The sequence below is a fragment of the Lissotriton helveticus genome, chromosome 10 (genome assembly GCF_964261635.1).
Source record: "Lissotriton helveticus chromosome 10, aLisHel1.1, whole genome shotgun sequence".
Taxonomy (NCBI): domain Eukaryota; kingdom Metazoa; phylum Chordata; class Amphibia; order Caudata; family Salamandridae; genus Lissotriton; species Lissotriton helveticus.
Window position 1 is genome coordinate 596,608,035 of NC_136071.1, and position 22,866 is coordinate 596,630,900.

The 22,866-nt window shown below is 45.0% G+C and overlaps 1 protein-coding gene across 2 annotated transcripts in view; it reads left to right on the forward strand.

Moving 5' to 3' along the window:
- Positions 1-22,866, forward strand: part of CLCN7 (chloride voltage-gated channel 7) — a 313,583-nt gene that overhangs the window by 189,884 nt on the left and 100,833 nt on the right. For both annotated transcript variants that reach the window (XM_078663121.1, XM_078663122.1), the window contains 3 exons: positions 2,745-2,825; positions 4,179-4,241; positions 4,827-4,910. In XM_078663121.1, the coding sequence (XP_078519247.1) occupies positions 2,745-2,825; positions 4,179-4,241; positions 4,827-4,910 (228 nt within the window). The remainder of the gene's footprint in view (positions 1-2,744; positions 2,826-4,178; positions 4,242-4,826; positions 4,911-22,866) is intronic.

Here is a 22,866-nt window from a genome sequence, read left to right on the forward strand (position 1 = left end):
AAGATCCATCCATCTTGCAATCTGAAAACAGGACCCCTGTGAGCATCTCTATTTCTTTATAGTGCTATGGAACCTTTGGTATAGAAGGCCACAGTGTTCTTATCCTTACTGTAACTTCCAACTACTTCCACTAAACCCATCACTGATCCTAATGCGAACCCTGACAACCACTTCTATGCTAAACACATCCCTAAATTTAACCCTTACACTTAGTTTTTCCATAGCATGATTCCAACTTTAATCCTAACCGACAAATTGTAAAACCTTACTTGTCCCTAATTTTGACCCTTTGCTATTATTTAAACTTTTATTTTATAAATTTCAAGAACTTTATTTGCTCTAAAGTTGATTACCTTTCTTCATTATGACATTTCTTTAATTTGCTTTCACGATTACTGCATTTTTTTTGTTGTTTTCTTCATTTTCACATGAGGCCCAGAACTGGAATTTCAATTACACAATCTAAGGAAATGGCACCAGCGCCACTATTACATTATAGAGAAAAGATTTGCAGAGTATAGACTCAACTTAGATTTTGATAAGTGCAGTTCACTAATTCAACTCCATTTTAGCCTGGTGGAAGTATTTATACTATGTATGCCACCACTCTAGTTTTTTTTACCTGAACAATATATATAAAGTCTTTCTACTGCACCTGCTGATGGGACTGGAAGATGTCTAAGTCTTCTTTCACTCTGGTCTGTCTCTCGATTTCAGGCACCCACACCAATGTCTTATATGGGGAATAAAGTTTACATATATTCTCCATTTGTATCTTGACTACTCACAAGTTTGACAGCCTTTTTCCTGGTGGGCCACGTCCTGTCTTCTAGCCATAGGATGTGTGTATTTTATGACACTTTTAAAACATTTGCCATTTTTCGATTTCGAAATCGGGTCGAGGTACGCGTCGGACCGTAAGAAATGGCGAGGGTACCATCAGTGCTCTAATCAGCACTTCAAATAATAACTCCTGCTTCATAAGAATTGATGAAAGAAGTTTCATCTACGAATCTACATTTTATTAGAAATTTTTCTCAATTTCGCAAAAGGTCTCGCTGTCCTAAAAGCTTGTCAGAGGGCACACTATACACATGATGATTTGTCCTGTAGAATCTAATTTGCAAAGGATATATTCGCATTTGTGAAAACAAAGCCCTGAAGAAGCCCGTGTTGGGCGAAACGCGTTTACTGAAATTAATTTAAAAAATTATCTTCAATGAACATCCATCACTCCTGTTGTTTCGATTCCTGAATTATGTGGCATTTTGGCCAGGAATTGTGAACTTAACGTTGCCTCTCCAAATGTGTGTTAAAAATCTTTGTAAATTAGCAAGCAATTTGGAGAACCTCAAATTAATGTTGCTGAGTATCGTGTTTAGAGAAAGAGTGGACTGTTGACATCACTTGTCCCCATTAAGGAGTAAAGCAACCAGACTTGCCTGTGTTCTCAGTTCATTGTTTTGAAAATGTTACAGCCTTACTAAAGGTCCAATAATGCAAGTTGAGCAAGTTACTCGCACTTACTTATGGGTTCATAAAGGAAGGGATACATAGACCCTGAAATAGGTCGATATGTTTCTGCTCCTCTTGGATGCTTGGAGGCAGTCTAAGGATGTGGCCACTGAACACAAAGATTCAGCTTGCTTTCGGACCTTAAGTGTAATGGGAGGATTACCCAAAGCCGTGGTTTATGTGTGATTGTAGATGTTTGACCCACCCTTGGAAATTTCTGATCTAGTATCACTAGTTGCTGATAACGATTAAACTACACATCACTAATTGTCCTATTTCATCACAGAGATGGCCGTGGTCCTGATGAAATCCCACTTACCCTTTTTGACCTCTTTACAGTGTTGAAGTATTCCCCAGCAAATGTAACCCTACACACTGGAAACCGGAGTAAAGTCATTAGTCTACCAGTAGGTAGTTTTAGTTATTGTCCTTCCCCTCTGTTCCTTAAGTTAGGACACCCCTACAATAGACACACCTATATGGATATCCAGAACTCACCGTTACCATGGTAGGAGCCCACATTGGTAATCATTCCGACCAATGCGAGAAGGAGCCAAATGATGAAGCATGCCACCTCGTCTTACAAAAGGAAGATTGTCTTCATATTACATCAAACAGTAATAGAACAGATAAACCTAGAGGGGTTCCTTTCATTTAGCTATTTATGTTTTTGGTAATATATACTTTCAGGCAGGAAATCCATTATGTCTGGGGTGGCTACTATGACAGCATGCTTGATGGTATTGGGGCCAGGCATGTTTGACTTTAGTGTGAATCCATAGTGATGTTCACTGAGGCTTTAAAAAATAGAAATGTATTCAATTAAATAAATGAACTACGGAATCTGTCATGAATATTTTTTTTTTTAGATTTTGTATCGATTTGTTTGAATATTTTAAGAAGTTCATTGTATAATGATTTGCATCAATTTTAAGTAATTGAGAATAAAAGAAGTGTATTGGTCACTGGCGCTTTGCTGCTACTCTTAGGAAGGTAGAGGTAATGTTAAAACAAATGTGAAGGATGGTTATCTTTGCTAGAGGGAACTTTAAATGTTTCCTGATTCATACTGAAGCCAGTAGGCCTTCATTATCTAAAACATGCCAATAGACAGTGGGATGTTGAAGTTCTGGTCACTACGTGTGTGGTGGATAAATTTCAAAATTATATGTCTCTTTCTCCAAAATAATTGTAATACTTACTGGTCCCAATGCTTATTCCCTCCTTAGCCTGTTGCAGCTGGTAGTGGAATTCCACAGATTAAATGCTTTCTGAATGGGGTAAAGATCCCCCATGTGGTGCGACTCAAGGTAAGCAGTTCTCCACACTTGCATATTAATATGTATTGTTTTGTATTGTACGAGTTATATGGTGATCGATGGAGGCTTGATGCATCAATAGCAGGGCACTAACAAAAACATAAGGATGGGTGGGAGTGATGGGTGGGGAAATGGGTGGATGGGATGGTGGATGGAGGGATGAAGGGAGAGATGGATGGATGGATGGACGGAGGGAGGGATGAAGGGGTTGATGGATGAAGGGGATGAAGGGGTTGATGGATGAAGGGGATGATGGACGGAAGAATGAAGTGATGGAGTGAGTGAGAAGGTGAATGTTATAAAGGTGTACACACACCAGAAATGTAATGGACCGACTGTGAAGGTAGAGAATATTTGAAAAGAAGACCAAAGATGACAGCCGGCTAAGCTGCTTCTAGAACCCTCACCATGGGAAGTATTCCGTCTCAGGATGCCAGTGTCTCATGCTGAATCCACACCCAACGTTATTTTGCCCCCACCTTTGATTGTCTTTTTTATCCTCTACATTTTTGAGAAGGGTGGGATTGGTTTCTGGCAGTGAGTTCACAATTGTACCAGGTCTCATTGTCAACTTGTTGAGATAACCAGCAACTTTAAATACCTTTAAGTAATAAATCTTGAGAAATGGGAAACGTAGTTTATATTTGGAATAGTTATGACAAGCACCTGACTTACAAAGCGTGAACTTTGGGAGGTGACAATTACCTGCAGTTTGAATGGCAAAGTGAGTAACATCCCGTGCCACTTGAAAACAATGATAAGTAAGCAGAGAGAACACGTTATCAAGGAGGCAAAGGGAGACATGTTCTTCTTGCTTGAAAAGTGTTTGCTGAAAAAGTTTTTCAAATCTTTATAACTCATCTGCTATATGGTAGCAATGGGAACTAAGCCTCTTTGTCTCAACTGGGGATTAACGGCAAGAGCATCCGAGCCACAATGTGCACCCAAATATCTACCACCTGGAAGGACACAGGAAAATCTTAGCGGGGGAATGTGGGGTGCTAATACGTCATACACATTAAGGGTAGGTAAGGACCTGCCACATGGTCAGAACGTTGGGTAAGTCCCTGGCAGAGTTAGCATCCATCGACCCAAAAGACTATTGAAGTGAAGCTGGCAGGAGGATTCCAGGAGGCTGATAGGGGTGACTGGTAAGGGTTAAGGTTTAAAAAAACAACTCCTACAGTGGAGAGACGGAAAAGGCATGCACCTAAAACCTTGGAGCAATGTGTTTAGAAGAGCCTATGATACTGAAAAACACAGTACTGCAGGATGTCTTCCCTTAAAGTGGAAAAAGGCTAAACACCTCCTCTCAAAAAATTAACCATTTGTTTCATTTTGCAGACGCTGATGGTGAAAGTTTGTGGAGTCATCTTCTCAGTGGTTGGAGGACTCGCTGTAGGAAAGGTAAAAGGTCCAAAAGAAATAAATTAAACATACTGACAAGATGGGCTGGGGCCCAATCAGTGAGGCACCTGTACAGACCGTATACGAGACATTAAGGACAATGTGCAGTGATCTACACTGTTGTGAGTGTCATTGAGGGAGGGAAGAAAGAAGAGGAATGCCCAATATAATGGCAGTCTCCTGAGGAAGAAAAGTGTAATGATGTGTCATGTGCAGAGATCATGTCGTAAGGCATCATCGATAAAGAAGATGCAGACTAGGCGCAGGATAGGACTTCATGTCCAGGAAAGGAAAATGTATGAATGGAGTGTTAGTTGTAGTTCTAAGAGCAGAAGTCTATTGTTTGAAAGTCTCTTTAATCACCTACTCCTTGAGCAGAGCTGAACTTTATTATAAGTTTTATTTAAGAATTTACTAGAAGAAGCTGACCTGAAGCTCAGCATTATTATCTTTGCATTTGATGTGATGTTTATCCCATGTTTTGAGTACCCCATTTTCTCTGCAGCTGTAATCCTGAAAAGTATTTGTTACTACATATTACATACATCTTCCTGATAACATTTTACATCCATCACTCCTCTTCAGGAAGGCCCGATGATCCATTCTGGGGCTGTGGTAGCTGCTGGCATTTCGCAAGGAAGATCTACGTCACTAAAGCGGGATTTTAAGGTAAAATCTCCATTACAAAGTGAGATTGAAAGCAGCAAACAGTGCCATTTAATGAAAATCTGAAGTCAGTGATCCGCATTGTCATCATAGATTATGCCAATCTGCTTGTTTCATCCAGTCTTAGGCTTTGGTGTCTTTTGACTTCAGTGCTTGAATCTCTCTGCATAGGGCATCTTTGTTTTTGCTGTAAATAAAACAAAACTAAATGTCACAAAATGTTATGTAAGGTTAAGAGTATGAGAATATATAAAATCAGTAATGGTGTCGTGGCTAATGTGATCACAGAGCAAAAGTCAATAGAGAGAGGTCTGAATGGGAAGGAAAACCAACTTCAAGAGATATGTGAAATGGATCAGGCAATGTATGTGGATTGATGAAGGTGCTGCTTGATGAGGATCCTTGGTTTAGGATTGATACTCCTTGGTGCAGTAACTTTATGCTGCTCTACTTCTCATGTCACCATTTGTTATGTCCCTAGCATTAAGAGTTTCATAAGTCCCTGTGAGGTGTACACATTAGTTCGTAATGTGTATGCTCCCCAGCCTCGCCTCCTCTCAAAAGGGAAGACTACCATTCCAATGTGCAGACCATGACTCCAGTGATTTTCAGTGTCACTCTATTGATAGTTTTGTGAAACATGTCATTTATCAACATACCCAAAGCTGGGAAGATTGACTACTGGCCCATTTGATAGAGAATTATTCCCGGATATCAGACTGGCTCCACAAATATTTCCTGAGCAGTAAGTGGTGGTGTTCGGCTCCGCTAGGCATCATCCGTGCCGGAAATGACTTTTGCAAGGCGTATATAGGAGCCACCCAGACATGCGGCAATCAGTTTCTTTTCGCGACTTTCCACGTGAGTAGCACAGAGCCACGAAGCACACTGACCACTGGTGTGGAAAACTAGGTCCATGAAACAGGAAAACCCTGTCCCTAGAAATCCGGTCGCAGAGCTGGGAGGATGGGTGGGTTGGTAAGGAATCTGTGGCTAGATATAGTCTCTACCAAATAAGGCGTTACCGAAGGTAAGTGACTTGTTCATCTGATAGAGGCGTCTAGACACAGATTCCTTATCTTATAATTCTCCCCAGGAATAAGACTAGCATCCGGAATTTTTTTGTGAGCAGTACCCCCTGCGCATCAGTTAGTGGCTTTATTCAGCTCCACGTGGTATTGTCCACGCCAGAAATGGCGTTCGCAGTGCCTTTATAGGCACCACCTAGGTGCGCTGACGTCTGTTCTTTTCTCGCGAGCAGCGCAGATCTCGGAAGAGCTACCACATAGTCATTTTTTGACTAGGTTTTTAGAAGTTTTTGAGGCTTTACCTCCTGGTGTGCCAGAAATGTAATCTAAGAAGGCCGACTTCAAGCCCTGCAGCACCTATCACTGACGGATCTCATTGAAAGACCCGCATCTTGTTTGCCTCTGGTGCCTTCAGCAGGACCATGATCCGAAGGCCTGCCCCAACTGCCATGTCATGCACCCAAAGGCCTTGAGGAAGCAATCCCTAAAGCTTCTGGCGGCTTGATATGCGACGATTGAGGTCTCAGTCGATAAAAAGGTCCGGGGAGCGGTCGTGGAGACAGAGGTCGTCACTGAGGGAAATCAAAAATCCCATCTCAGGGGTTTGCACTAACACCTGATCCTTTAAAGCAGCATGAAAAAGTTGGCACAGAATCTGTAATCAAGAGAAACATATTTATTAAATTACAACAAGTGAGGCCATGTCACACAGAAGCCGCAGCACTCTGTATGAGGTGGTCTGAGGACTGAAGGCCACAGTATCTCTTATATACCCTCACAGGGGCTAAAAAGGGGCAGTACAAGTACACATAAGAAGAGTTACACACATAGATGGTCATACAGAAAATGCACAGTCGACAAGTAGGAGGAGCTAACAGTTTTGCCAATGCTAGCAAGCACATCCTGACAGTTACAGAATATTAGCAGCTGCAAGCACAACTGAGCATGTGCAAAGTAGAAGGAAGAGGCTAAATATACCGAGCAGAGAACAGCAAGATAGGACTGAGTACATGGTGAGCACATGGCCATCTAAAATGGCTGTCAAATACAAAATGGATTCCATAAAAAGACAAGATAGTCTCTAAATACAGGATGTCTTCTGCTAATGCTTAATCTAATCGCTGCTAAATTACGACAGACGACCCTTTCAGCATTAGCTGAAGACATTCCCATGATCCAATAAGAACATAGAAAATATTTGTACATTCATTTTCACAATTTATCAATATCCTAATTCATTGCTAGGGGAGCATTTTCCAGTCTAAACATTTCACTAAGGGTATCAGCAGGAATCCAAGAAAAACGGGCATTGGATCATAATAAACATACAGACAGTGGGGAAAGCAATGGCCACTATTATAAACAGAATTATCATTTTTCTTGGCCTGAGCTAAAGCAAATCCTAAAATTATCTAGTAGACATTTTCAGGGCTCCTATGCATTTCAGTGACTATTCATTTTAAATTTCAGAATAGCTAACAGCTCATATCTAATAAAAACATTTTCCAATTGACTGTTACATTTTCCTTTTATGATGGCTAGAACATCAAGCATATCTGGGACCAGGAGGACCACACAGGGCCATAGGAATTAGGACCAAGAGCTGTAAAGGGCTGCTCTTCAAAAATGGGACAACTAAAGGGATACATTATTGACAAAAAGAAGAAGTCCTTGGGGAAATTGAAGCCGCTGTACAACCAACCAGAGGGGGAGTCTTCTCCCTGTGTCCGTTTGAGCCTCACAGGCAGGCTCTTGTTGTTTCCACGGTGGAGCTGCACAACTCGCAACTCAAGAATCACAGTCCAGTTTCAAGGGAAAAAGTCTCTTCTTTCAGGATAGGGCAGTCACCCAACAGGCAAATGCTCTTAGCGATCCTGTCCAGTGTCTCAAACAGTGCACCACTTTTCTTCACTTCAATCTAACAGGCACCAGAGACACAGAACTTGAACCCTAATCTCAAGTCCTTCCCTATCTCCTATATTGCTCTGCTGGCGCACTGCTCATTCGTTGGGGCTACACATTTGCATCCAGTGTACCCAGGTATCTCTTGACCAACAAACAAAGGTGCAAACTTGTATTCACTTTAGGACCAGAAATCAGAGGCCTTATTCTAGGATGTCTGAAGCAACCCTTGTTTCAGAAGGGGTCACCTCAAGCAAAGCCTCCTTGCCATTCTGGTCGGTCTGTGACTCTCAGCTGGGCATGATCCACGATTTCTCCTTTCTGATTTGTGACCCCGTCTTTCGCTTAAAACAGTGGCAGGGGTACCCACTTAATCACAGGGCTTCCGCCTTCACTGAGGTCCTAGTTGCCAGCAATGCCTGTGCTGGTTACCTTCACTTTGGCTTCAAGCTGCACTGGTGCTGACTCCCCAGGCTGAATCTGATGTCCGGGCCCCTCTGGTAGTGGTTTATACAGCAGCAAATATCTATTGGTGGACAGAACAAATTGTCTTTAGACAAGGCACAGAAACAGTCTATCAACAGAGTGTTAGAAAATACTTCCTAGTCTTGGGATGCCCCATATATTAGCAAGGCACCCAAGAACCACTTCCATCTATCTATGTGAGAGTAAAGAAAAACACAGGCTGGACCTATTGGCAAGTATACAAAAAACAATTTATTGCAGGGGATTTGCAAGCAGGTGGCCTGCAATCTTCAAAGGAGTGGCCATACACCATGGGACTATAGTGATCTAAAACAAAATACTGTCATTGTCATAGAGTACAAAGACAAAAGGTAGTAGGTAAAACAGCACCTCTAGCCTCTTCAATTGGGTTTCCATGTGAGAGCATACCCTCTACCATCTAAAGGAAAACAGCTACATACAAATTCTGTTTGAGTGGATGTTTTCACACATAGTGACATTGTCTAAGGGGGTAAACAAACTTTCCTCAATTATTAAGTGCAGTTGTTCCTAAATTCCTTATCTAGAACACCTCAAAAAGAGAAATCACATAATACAGATTATCAGGGACATGTAGACTAATTGTGAGTCAGGTGGACTATACAATACAAAAGCTAATAGCAATGTAGAAACAACAGACAAGAACTAGAGTCCTGGTATTTCTATGATTAGGACACATCTGATCCCACCAAAAATTAAGGCAGCAGGGAAAACAGAACTGAAAACCAAATTTAGAATAGGCATTTGAATTTGTCATACTAAATACACGTGAAAGTATCTCCTATTGAGGTGGACAACTTATCTTACTATAATCTATCACTACCCTAACAGTCAGACTAGAAAACATCAGAGTAGGCCTAAAGAAAAATTTTGAAAACCAGTTTGGTCATACAAAAGGGAATTACACATATTATAGAGGAACCTGATACATCACTGTAGTCTGGAAATGTAAACCTCTAAATGGTGAAAGAAAAACGAAAAAGAAAATAGGACTAGAACACAGCTAAAATCCCCAAAAACTAGGCACAATGTGACATCAATCAGGGGAGAAGCAGCAAAAGAAAAATCTATAGGAAGGACAAAAAATGACTTGGGTGATAATCAAGTTTGTGACATAATGCCAAGAGCATGGGTGATACAAAAAAGTCAAAAATAGTACACATATTATAACTCTACCGCTGGCCACTACACCATCTACGGTAATCTCAGCTAGTGTTCCCATTCCTTCCTTTCTCGGGGAAAATGAAACCTGGTTTCCTTTTAAGACAGAACATCATTTAACTAATACTATATAGAAATTAGGTCACCTTGCATAAGAGTCACAGATCTATAATTGCTTCCTTAGGTCCAATCAAGGAAATATAAATGTGAGGCTGCCTGTTCCTTAAGGGGAAAATAGCAGTAACGACTAAAGGTGGCACACTTTGCTGTATATATTATAACCACATAGGCATGCACTTGGTGAAGTGCTGTCTTATAACAATATCATATATCATAATTTAGTATCAACAAGTTTAACCACTTAACAAGTTTTAACCACTGTTGCTCAAAGGATATACATTGTCATGTCATCCCTTCACAACACAGCAAAACTTACAAAAGCACCAACATGGATCACAAACATACATAATATAGGACATTTCATGCCAAGCCATCAGATATACTTTGCTATATACCGAAGCACAGAAAAAACACAATAGCATGCAACACCATTTCATGCACTTTCTGCACAATAAACACTCCAATAATATAAAAAAAAAAACATTCGGGCCCATTTTAATTTTGTCAGACTTACACCTAAATAACACCTTCTTTTAATCCATCCTCACCCTTTTGACAGCAGATCAAGCAGTCAGTGAAGATCAGCTGTCAAATATAACTTACTGTGTCGCGTCAGACACACAGGAAAAGCAGGGAAAATTCATAGAAGAAATGCAAAAAACATGAAAATGCACAGATAATTCATTTCAAAGAAGTCATAAAAACACATCTTTGTTTCATCATACAGCCAATACTTCACATAACACGCAAAATCTCAAGTGGAACCACCCAGCTTTTGTAAATGTACAAAATATCTTAAGCAAAAACTCTTTCATAGCCTCTGCGTGTCCCTTACACCAACCCCCCCAGTTTAGGCCCTGCTGTTTATAAAAAGCCGTGTCAGGAATGCACTCTTCAAATGTCGACGTGAATGGCTCCTTTGCGTGACGCTTTTCCAAGCAATCATTTCACCATTTGTTGTCGCATACTCCTAAGCCCCCACCACACTGACTTAAAGGTCAAAATCTGGCTGGAACACCAAATTTTCTTGTAACCCCCCTGGGACCCTCACTGTGAAACTGACAAAGACAATAAGTCTCTGCAAGTCTGTGCAATAATCAACCCTATTTAAAAAAAGACATTTTAAATATATTACTTCTTTTAGAGAACTACAATTTATTTATTCTCAGAGCCTGTGAATAATTTATGGAACATAACAACACACCATACCAGCTTCAAAATAAATGTTTGTCACTATCCCATGCAATATTTTATCAACCTTAAATAAATGAATGGCTCAGTAGGCCCCGCTGAAGTCAAAACCTTCAACCCTGATATTAAACACAAGCCTCTGCGCTGGGCACATTGACTCACTAAGCTATGAAAAAGCAAACGTGCACATTTGTATTATACTTGAATGTATGCATTCACTGAAGCCTAAGGCACTATAAAACTAGTTTAAATGGCAAGAAAGCCTTTTAAAATGGTCTATTTAACTCAATATCGTTTTTGCAATTTGAGGTACTTAAAAACAAATAACCTATACTTGTGTTACATATTAATCATCCTCAGAATGTTCTTTAAAGATTGCAGAAATCAGACTTAGACATATCTCATATAGATCTTTAAAAAATGAGTTCTTACGCCTGCACCAAGTGAAGGTCCCATACATAAATGTCCTCATTATGCAGTACTGCACAACTTAAATTAAATTATAATGCTAGGAGGTCACAGTATGAGTATTAAGCTTTATGAATATCAAAAAACGATTTTAAAAAGCACTTATTTATTTTGTTTCAAAATAATTTTTTATGTCATAATTCAAAATTACTCTCCATATTTCGTTTTTGTAATAATCCTATATTTAAAACCAAGCTGCATCCCTATTATAAATCTGCCCCTTGCTTATGTTTTTAGAGCAACTATTCACAAGCCTAAGTACATAATCTCAATTTTAAATACACGTCAACTTCGTGCTACTTTTGTTTGAAAAGGACAATGATTTTAGCAACAGAGCCAGAAATGCTAAAAGAGAAGGGAAACGCAATTAAAATGTCTGACTGTGATACAAATAATTAACCTTATTTTTGTAAACCTTGTTTCCAAAATAACACTCTGAGATGCAAAGTTGCACGTTTAACTAAGGAAGAAGTCCTGGCTAAATAAACATGGCCTGCGAAAACAACAGCTGTGTCCTTGACGGCAGGCCCTACCCAGTGTTGAATTTCCTGGAGGCAGCCTTACTAAAAACAGACATTCCAAGCTTTGAAATGCGTGTTTAAGAATACACATTTTAAGTTCAGAAAAACTCACTCCAGCTAAACTGTTTTGCCTGTAAGCATCTTAATGCAATGTATATTAAGTAAACACGCTATGAGTGTGTTGTCTACAAAAACACACCATTTCATTTTTCTGCTGTAGGCCTTTAATATTCCTAGTGAATAAGAATTTTAAGTTTATCCCTTAAACATTGAACAGTTGTACATGTGCGCTATTCCTTACCCTATAACTAAGACACACAATACAGCGCGCTTTAGCCATGTTTCATAAATAGCGACAACGCAATGTACAAGCAAAAGTTACATGAATGGGGAAAAAACCACAAACCAGCTAGACAGTTAAACACACCTTTTAAACCATGGGTCAACACTAAAGCCAGAAACAAAGCACAGCCCACAGACTGCACCCAAACCACCTATGTAAATACCAGTTGTAAGTCATATTTACAAGGAGAAAACCTATTCTCAACAGTATTCTAAAAACTGAAATAGAAATACTCTCAATTCACTAATTTAGGCTGGCAGAACACCAAAAACCGCTCTGCATATCTTCATACATAAAATTGCACAGAACAAAGGATCCTCATGTGTATTATGGGCATATTTAAATTCCCTGGGGAAAAATTTCACCAAGGAAGAAATATGTTTTCATACCTAAAACCTATTTTAAGTTTTCCCTCTAGGGGAAGCCGGCTAATTCAATTCATATCTCACTATGGTACCTCTCATAAAACTACACATTTTACATGTGAGTTTGGAACAGGCATGCAAACATAATGCAAAATATGCATTATCATAATCTAAAATGGCACTTAATCATTGCGCCGCTCATAACCATAAATGGAGAAACATCTCCACATTACCTGCCTACATGTGTTGCAACGCATATATCACATAAACCATATCATAAATATGATCGATCATCCATACATATCCATATCCATATCCATAAGCCACAGCAAGCGTATCCTAAAACTGCCTTGCGAGTCACTGGCTACCATAAGCTCACAGTAATTACCATACAATGGTTCTTACCAAGCACGAGCGTCCAGGTTCTATCTGCCAAGTTTTGAATGACCTAACAGTCTTTTCCTTTGAAATACTCACGCCAAATATGTTCTCAGTCAGGGGTGCCATCATATGGAGGATCAAAAATCAGGAAGATCAGAAGTAGACTGGGCTACAGAGACTAAGAACCCCCAGAATTGGTACCTCCTTTAGTAGAATCATGCCTTGTCTTCCTCAGTAAATTTCTGTCTCCTGACAAGATTGCTCCTTCAGATAGTCACCGCTCTGATGAGCCCCAAGTTGGCGCGCCAAATGAGGGAAATCAAAAATCCCATCTCAGGGGTTTGCACTAACACCTGATCCTTTAAAGCAGCATGAAAAAGTTGGCACAGAATCTGTAATCAAGAGAAACATATTTATTAAATTACAACAAGTGAGGCCATGTCACACAGAAGCCGCAGCACTCTGTATGAGGTGGTCTGAGGACTGAAGGCCACAGTATCTCTTATATACCCTCACAGGGGCTAAAAAGGGGCAGTACAAGTACACATAAGAAGAGTTACACACATAGATGGTCATACAGAAAATGCACAGTCGACAAGTAGGAGGAGCTAACAGTTTTGCCAATGCTAGCAAGCACATCCTGACAGTTACAGAATATTATCAGCTGCAAGCACAACTGAGCATGTGCAAAGTAGAAGGAAGAGGCTAAATATACAGAGCAGAGAACAGCAAGATAGGACTGAGTACATGGTGAGCACATGGCCATCTAAAATGGCTGTCAAATACAAAATGGATTCCATAAAAAGACAAGATAGTCTCTAAATACAGGATGTCTTCTGCTAATGCTTAATCTAATCGCTGCTAAATTACGACAGTCACAATCCAAGTCGTTGAGCCATTCGCATACGTCAAAGCCATACAAGAAGAAGTCGTAGCATGCTTCAGCGTCACTTCATCTGTCGACCAACAAGGGAGCGTCGCCACTCGGGACTAGGCGCCCTGATCGAGCCAGCACCTGGGCCAGCTCCATGCCTCCCTGAGTTTCTGGGAGTGGGGGCGACCCTCGCCCAACTCAGAGAATTTTATGAGGTCATGCACCTCATGTTTGGGTGACCCATTCCCGCCGGAGCGCCTTTGTGCCCTTCAGGTTCAGGAGGGGCCTCTTCAGGATTCAATTCGGCGGCTCTAGCCCTGGTCCCAGTTGGGCCCCCAGGATCCACAGATGGATCCGGACCGGTGCCGGTCATACCATCCCGACCTTTCCTGGTGCCAGCCCGAACCATATGCTCCCAGTGGTGCCATACCCATCCATCAAATCCGACACAGGTCCAGCGGGGAGTCATCAGATGCCGCTCCATTGCCGACTGAAACCATGCCGTCCAGGCCAGAGCCTGAGCCCTATTCTTACTGGCTAGGACTCTGGAAGGATTGGGAAGGGTCGCTGGACCCTAAGGAGAACCAGCCTTATGAGAGGGTTGTATGGACTGGTGTGATGAACTGGGTGAAGCCAGTGGACTAGACACTTCTCCAGAAACTGCCATGCTTTCTCCCTCTACCGTGGCTACGGAGAAGGGAGCATCATTTGCCATGGTGGTGCGGAAGGTGACTGACGTCCTTGACCTTAGCCTACCATAAGTGGCAGTCAAGACAGATGTCTTGGCAGAGAAGCTGCAACTGGGAGCTTTCCCCCTTCAGAACCGCTACTCCCATTCAACAAAGCCCTCATGGACCTCCTATTTAGGACCTGTTCCAAGCCAAACACAGTGGCTCCTGTGAATAGGACTATTGCCCGCTGCCACTGCCCCACCCCAGGGGATCCAAACTTCCTCACCCAATACTCTACCCCCGAGAGCTTGGTGGTCCAAGCCTCAATGTCCCATGTAAATCCTGGCACATTCCGTACCACAACCCCAAACTTGGAATCCAAGAGGCCAGCCTGTCACTGCGGTCTGTGACTACTGCATGCCTTTTGGGACACTATTCCCACGCCCTGTAGGATACGGTTGCGCAGGTGCTGCCAGCGGTCCCTGAGGAGGTCCAGGCCGCTCTCTCCCAGGCTGTTGCCGATGGGAGGGATGCAGCTAAGTTAACCATTCCCTGTGGAATAGACACCACCGACTCACTAGCAAAGCGATTTTGTCAACAGTGGCCCTGCAACACTACACCTGATTTTGGACTTCTGGCTTTTCTGGGGCTGTCTAGTCCTCACTCATGGACATGCCCTTTGATGTCTCCCGTCTCTTCAGAGACAAGGTGGATTTGGCGCTGGAGCGCTCTAAGGATAGCACGGCTGTTCATGTCCTTGGGCCCTTCTATGTTCCCGTGTAACGCTCAATCTGTCAATCGCTCCTTTTTCGGAGCCACGGCAGGGGCATACAGCTGTGTCCTTAACCGCACAGCCACTGCGGAGCGCAAGCTTTCTAGCCTCTGTATGGCGATGGATGCGGTACCTACTGCCCCCCAGATGCAGTCTCTAAACCCTCCTAGTCTGCCCACTTACCATTGTGGGCGTCAGGATTTGCCATCACCTGCCCTGCTGGCAGTTAATAATATTGGACAGGAGGGTTTTGCAAATTGTCCGAAGGGGCTAATCCTTCCCCTTCGAGACTACGCCCACCTTGATGCCACCTACTTACAACAGGCTGATGGAGGACCACCATTCTCTTCTCTGCCAGGTTGTGACGCTTTTTTTTGCCAAAGGATCTATAGAGAGAGTGCTGGCACCAGAAGTAGGTCATCGTTGCTATTCCCACTACTTTCTTGTCCCCAAGTAGGACGAATGCTTTCTTCCTATCCTCAACCTGCGATCTCTCAATTTCTTCGTCAAGAAGGAGAAATTTTAAATGTTTCCTCTTGCTCAGGTCATGTCTGCCCTGGACCACGGAGACTGGATGCTAGTATTGAACTTGCAGGACTCATTTTTCCACATTCCCATCCCGCTTGGCCACAGGCATTACCTTCAGTTCATGGTGGGCCACAAGCACTTTCAGTACGCTGTCTTCCCATTACAGCTCCAGTGCCCCTTGAGTGGTCACCAAGGTGAAGGTGGTGGTAGCAGTTCATCTGCAGAGATTAGGGGTGTCAGTCTTCCCCTATTTCGACGACTGGCTGTTGCTGGCAGGCTCGCCCCAGGCTGTCATCTCCCACCTCCCGACTATGGCAGACCTGCATTTTCTGGGGTTCACTAACAATGTATTAAAGTCTCACCTGACTCCCTGTCAGACACTCCGGTTCATCGAAGCTGTTCTGGACACATGCAGTTTTGGGCCTGTCCTCCCAAACGGGGAGTCCAGGATATTCAGTCTATGATACCCCTGTTTCAGTCTCTATCCTGGATTTTGGTGACACTAACTCTGAGGCTTCTTGGCATCATGGCCGCCTGCATCCTGCTTGTGACACATGCCCATTGTCATATGTGGGCTCTACAGTGGGAGTTGAAGTTCCAGTGTGTGCAGCATTGGGGAAACTCTCCGACACAGGCCAGATCTCAGAGGGAACTTAAGGACCTGCAGTGGTGCCTTACAAACCGTGAGTGGCAGACCCCTCTCCTTTCTCCAACCAGGTCTCACAGTAGTGACAGATGTGTTTCTCCTGGAATGGGGGGGGCCATCTGGGCGAGGTGGAGATCAGAGGCCTCTGGTCTCCAGCGGAGTCCAGACTCCACATAAACCTGTTGGAGCTCCAACCGATCCAATTGGCATTGAAAGCCTTTCCACCCTTCATCCAGGGAAGGCTAGTGCAAGTGTTCACGGACAACACCACGGCCATATGGCACTGGAACAAACAGGACAGGACAGGGTGGGTTCTTGGACATTTTGTCAAGAGGCCCTGCGGGATTGGACGTGGCTTCAACATCGGGGCATATCCCAGGTGGTACAACACCTGTCGGGCTCTCTGAACGCTGGTGTGGACAAACTCAGCCGAAGATGCCTAGCTGGTCACGAATGATGTCTCCATTCAGAGGTGGTGATAGGTCTCTTTCAGCAGTGGGGAGAGCCTTGGTTAGATCTGTTTGCCACCAACGAGAATGCACAATGTCAACAATTCTGCACGCTGGAGTTTCCAAGGGGACTCCTGCTCAGAGACGCTTTGCGTCTCAAGTGGAACGGATGACTCCTGTATGGCTATCCGCCCATACTACTCCTGCCCAGGGTTCTCAAGAAGATCAGGAACGACAGGGCCCAATTCATCCTTGTGGCACCGGATTGGGCATGGAGAATCTGGTATCCCAAGTTGTTAAGAATGGCCATCGGTCCTTTGATCAGTCTGCCCCGTTGGGAGGATATTTTGTTGCAGCAGTAAGGGAGGGTTCACTACCTAAATCTGTCCATGCTCTACCTTTTTGTGTGGAGATTGAGCGGCGATAGTTGACAGCTTTCGGCCTTCTTCCCGAAGTCTGTAACCTTATCTTAGCAGCTAGGCATCACTGAACCAAGGCGGTGTGCGTATGCTGCTGTGCGACTTTGTGACATGGTGTACAGTAAGACCCATTGATTCCACTTTCTCAGGTTCTCCTGTTTGTTCTTTCCCTTGTCCAGCAGGGCCCTGCTCTGGGCATCGTTAAAGGATATCTTTCTGCAATCTCAGCTTTTCTTCAGGTGCGTGGCAACCTTCCCTTTTCCAATCCCCTATTGTACATAGGTTTTTGAAAGGTTTGCAACATGTTTCCTCCCACTCCTTTCATTATGCCCCAGTGGGACCTCAATCTTGTCCTCGCTTTCCTTATATGCGCTCCATTTGAGCCTCTACACAATTGTCCACTCAGGCTCTTTGCCATCAAGATAGTCTTTCTCATGGCTATAGCATCTGCCCGGAGGGTCAGTGAGCTTCAGGCCTTGTCATCCTAGTCTCCTTATCTTAACATCTACCCAGACAAAATGGTGATTTCTACATGAGCACCCTTTCTTCCGAAAGTGGTCACTCCATTTCACATAGGCCAAACCATCATTCCGTCTACTTTCGCCACTCCACTGCATCACTCCAAGGAAGAGGAGTGACTTCACCATCTGGACCTAAAAAGAGCGCTGTCATTCTACCTTAACTGCAGATGAGCGTTCCGGGTGTATGACCATCTCATCGTGGGGTATGTCGGATTGAAGAAAGGACGGTCTGTACAGAAGTGGACCATCTCCTGATGCATTATTTTGTCTATCACAATCTACTATGCATTGGCTAAGAAGCGATCTCCTGAAGGTTTGCATGCTCATTCCACCAGAGCTAAAGCTGCAACCACTGCATTAGCTTGCAGAGTTCCAGTCCTGGACATCTGCAAGGAAGCAACGTGGCCTTCCCTGCAAACGTTTACCAAGCACTACTGCCAGGACATTTAGTTTCTTAGAGACGGGCACTTTGCCCATTTGGTCCTGCAGGACTTCCTCATGTTAAATTGGTCCGCAGACCCACGTCTGTGGAGGTATTGATCAGGTATCTATTCTAAGGTAAGGAAATTTCATTCTGATAGATACATCTGCCGTGTGGATTCCTCACCTTGTGAATACCCCCTGCGTCAGCAACATTCGGAAATTCTTTTTTCGTAGCCTCGCGCCGACGTGGACTCCTGACATCATAGAGACACGACCTCGCTCGCGACTCCGCTGACGTCACCGACGCCTATAATAGGCCCACGCCGGCGTGATGACATCAGTTCCCTTTTTTCCGCGTCGTCGACGCTAACGGTTATCGGGAATCTCTGTAGCCAACGGATACTTTGTGTCTATATTATTAACATTTTCTGCGTCTCTGTATCCTGTCTCTTCGACAATGTCTTCAAAAAAGACCGGCTTCAAGCCCTGCAGAGAATGCGGAAAAATGATGTCCATCACCGACCCACACAGCGACTGCATCTGGTGCTTGAGCTCGGACCATGATGTGGAGGACTGCTCTTCGTGTAAGAAGATGAACCCGAAGGCCCTGAGGGAGAGAGAGGCGAAGCTCCTGGTGGCTAAGATGAAAGCTGGAAAGGGGAAATCGTCGAAGTCTCGTTCTCGAAGGGCGAGGTCGAAGTCGAGATCGAGGTCTGGATCTCGAGGAAGGTCGTCTTCGAAGTCGGCTTCGGATCATGTTTCAAAAAAGAGGAAACATAAGAAGAGGAGACATGAGTCCCGACGTCGTTCTGGTAAGGAGTCGGGATCGAGGTCGAGGTCACCGAAGGTTCGTTCGAAGGTGGTGACCATTGAGGACTCAGATCCAGAACCTGAAGGTGAGGCCTCCCCTTCTGAGTCACGGGCGCCGTCTCCGGCTCCGTCTCCGAATCCGTCTCCGAATCCATCTCCGGCGCCGTCCCCGGTCCGAGATGAGGAGGAGCCTCGTGAGGATGAGGGCTCTGAGCCCTTAGGTGAGCCGAATCCGAACGCTCCTCGGGACAGGCCTGAAGGTTTTCATCCACCATTTCCTGCCCCAGGCCAGGACCCTTCTGCGTTTCTCAACGCGATGTATGGAGTCTTTTCGAGGTCGTGGTACCCCTCTGGTGCACCTTCGGGTCCCATGGGTCCTTTGGCTTTTAACTTAGGAGTCCCTCACTCCTACCCTCCGGCCCCGTTTATGCCTTACATGCCGGCTCCGACGCCGCCGTGGCATTTTCCGGCTCCACCGAAGCCGTCGACGCCGGTTCCGGCTTCGCCTGCTCCGGGTCGGCCTAGAACACATCCCTCTGAACCTGCGGATTCGATCCCGACGTCGATTCCGAATCCGTCGGAGCCGGTGGTGGATCCGATGGCAAAACGGGTCAAGATGAGATCCAGAAGAGAGGCTCAGCGCCTTCTGGAGGAGAGGAGGTTTTTGGATTCACAATCTGACCTTGAAGAGGGTGAGTTGGATGAAGATACTTTTGAGGATTTGGCAGAAGCAGGAAGCCTGGATTTCTCTCCAGAGTGGGAGTTACCATCAGGTTCTAGCACTCCTTCTAAGGATGTTCAACCCTATCATTTGATTATGAGGAAGGCTGCCAGTCTCCTTAAGTTGACTTTGCCTACAGCAGAATTCAAATCTAATATTCTGACTGAAGTACTTCATTCTCCCAGTTCAGTGGTGGAACCTCTTCTTCCTTTCAATGATGCTCTGACAGAGCCCATTCTAGAGGTGTGGAAAAAACCTTTGTCGGCTCCTGCTGTCTCTAAAAGTGTAGCCAGAAGATACAGGGTTGCCCCTGATGATCCTGCCTTTTTAACCTCTCATCCTTCACCGGAGAGTTTAGTCATTCAGGCTGCATGCTCCAAGAAGAACGTTAGTGCTTTCCCTCAGGTTCCTTTTGAGAAGGAGGCAAAGAAGCAGGATCAGGTGGCAAAGAAGTCCTTCTCCTCTGCCAGTATGGCATTGAAGTCATCAAATGCCACTTGCTTGATGGGGAGATATTTACACGCTCTGATGGACTCTTTGCATGTTCTTGTTCCAAAAATTCCTGATGACAGCAGGAAGGATTTTGAGGAAGTCATCTCTGACGCTCAGGCAGCGGCTCGCCAGGTCATTCAGAGCGGTTTGGATACTGTAGACTCTGTGGCGCGCATTATGGGCACTGCTGTCGCTACTAGGAGGTCTGCCTGGTTGAAATCTTCTGACTTTTCGGCTGATGTTCAGGCGACATTATTAGATATTCCTTTCGATGGTTCAGGCCTTTTTGGGAAGAAGGCTGATGCGGCCCTTGAGAGGTTTAAAGATTGCAGGGCGACTGCTAAATCCTTGGGTCTTCAAGTGAGAGGTTCTTCAACTGGCAGAAGATTCAGAGGTTTTGGCCGCCCTGCCTTTCGGAATTTCCGGCAAGGCCAGCAGCAGCAGCAGCAACAACAGCAGCAGCAAAACTCCTTGTACAGGTCTTACAGGGGAAAGCAAAGAGTGCGTCCTCGTGGACGTCAGATCTCTTCCTCCTCCACTTCCTCCAACCCTCCTGCCCCTGAGAAGCAGCCCTAGATCCGACATTCAGGATCATGTGGGTCCGGTTGGGGGCCGGCTTACCCATTTTCTACAGGATTGGGAATCGGTTACGTCAGATCTTTGGGTTCTCAATCTTGTAGAAAATGGGTATGCCCTTCCCTTTCGGGAATTCCCTCCCAATTTCCCTCCTTGCCAAGGGTATTGCTCCGAGGAGCATCTGTCTCTTCTGCAAGAGGAAGTTTTGACTCTGATAAGAAAGGGTGCGATAGAGGTGGTCCCAGAGCAGGAAAGGGGTCAGGGATGCTACTCCCGGTATTTCCTGATTCCGAAGAAGGATGGCAGGCTTCGTCCAATCCTGGATCTCAGGATCTTGAATCTCTATCTGAAACAGGAGAAATTCAAGATGCTCACCCTTGCTCAGGTTCTTCAAGCGCTGCAAGAAGAAGACTGGATGGTGTCACTCGACTTGCAGGATGCTTACTTTCACATCCCAATCCTGAAGTCGCACAGGAGGTATCTCCGTTTTACGGTGGGATCGCAGCACTACCAGTTTGCGGTCCTTCCGTTTGGACTTACTACTGCGCCTCGAGTCTTCACCAAGGTGATGGCAGTGGTGGCTGCACATCTCAGAAGGTCAGGGATTCCTGTATTCCCTTATTTAGACGACTGGCTGATCAAAGCGGAGTCGTCAGAGAGAGTGCTCCATCATTTGCGGGAGACAACCCAGTTGTTGTACAGGTTGGGTTTTTCAATAAATGTACCCAAGTCTCACCTGGTGCCCTCCCAGCGCAACCTGTTCATAGGTGCGGTACTGGACACAACCGTATGTCGTGCATTCCCTCCCCCTCAAAGGATTCGCGACATACAGGAGATGATTCCTTTGTTTTACAATGGAGCGGTCGTTCCAGTCCTGAAGGTCCTTCGCCTGCTCGGTCTGATGGCTTCATGCATTCTGTTGGTCAACCATGCACGCTGGCACATGAGGGCGATCCAGTGGTGCCTCCGCAAGCAGTGGTATCAGCACAGCGGAGATCTCAGGGAGTCAGTGAGGATCTCCAGAGAAGCTGCAGCGGATCTGTCTTGGTGGGGCGTGGAAGGCAATCTGTCCCAAGGAAAGCCTTTTCAACTTCCCCCATCGGTGGCCACGGTGATAACGGATGCATCCACTCTCGGGTGGGGTGCTCATCTGGGGGATCTGGAGGTCAAGGGTCTTTGGTCTCCAGAGGAAAGGTTGCTTCACATCAACCTTCTAGAATTGCGGGCGATACGTTTGGCGCTCAAGGCCTTCCTCCCTTCCCTTCGCGGTCAGTCTGTTCAAGTCCTGACGGACAACACGACCGCGATGTGGTACATCAACAAGCAGGGAGGAGTAGGGTCGCAGTGTCTCTGCGTCTCTGGTCCTGGGTTCAGGACCATCAGATTTGTCTGATGGCAAATCATCTGGCCGGGGTTCTGAACGTTCGTGCAGACAGTCTCAGTCGGCAGTTCTCTGCCGACCACGAGTGGAGGCTTCACCCGGAGGTGGTTCACAACATCTTTCGGATGTGGGGGACTCCTCGGGTGGACCTGTTCGCCACTCACGAGAATGCGCACTGCCTGTCGTTCTGCAGTCTCCAGTATCCGATGCAAGGAGCCTTGGGGGACGCGTTTCAGTTGAGTTGGAGAGGTCAACTCCTTTACGCGTTTCCCCCCATACCCTTGATTCCTCGGGTTCTGAGGAAGATTCGCCAAGACCGGGCCCAAGTCATATTGGTCGCCCCGGATTGGCCAAGAAGGGTGTGGTATACAGATCTTCTCCACCTCTCCTCTCACCCGCCGCTCGGTCTCCCTCTCAGGGCAGACCTCCTCTCTCTGATGGAGGGGCAGGTTCTACACCCCCACCTCCAGACATTGCACCTTCATGCCTGGAGATTGAACGGGGCAACCTGAATTCCTTTTCCCTCCCGCCTGACGTTGTGGATGTCATCTTGTCAGCCAGGCGTGACTCCACTAAGTCCATCTATTCTTATAGATGGTCGAAATTTGTCACGTGGTGTGGGGAAAGGTCTGTTGATCCTTTGAAGGCCCATTTGTCTAATGTTCTCCAATTTGCTCTTTCTTTGGCGCGGC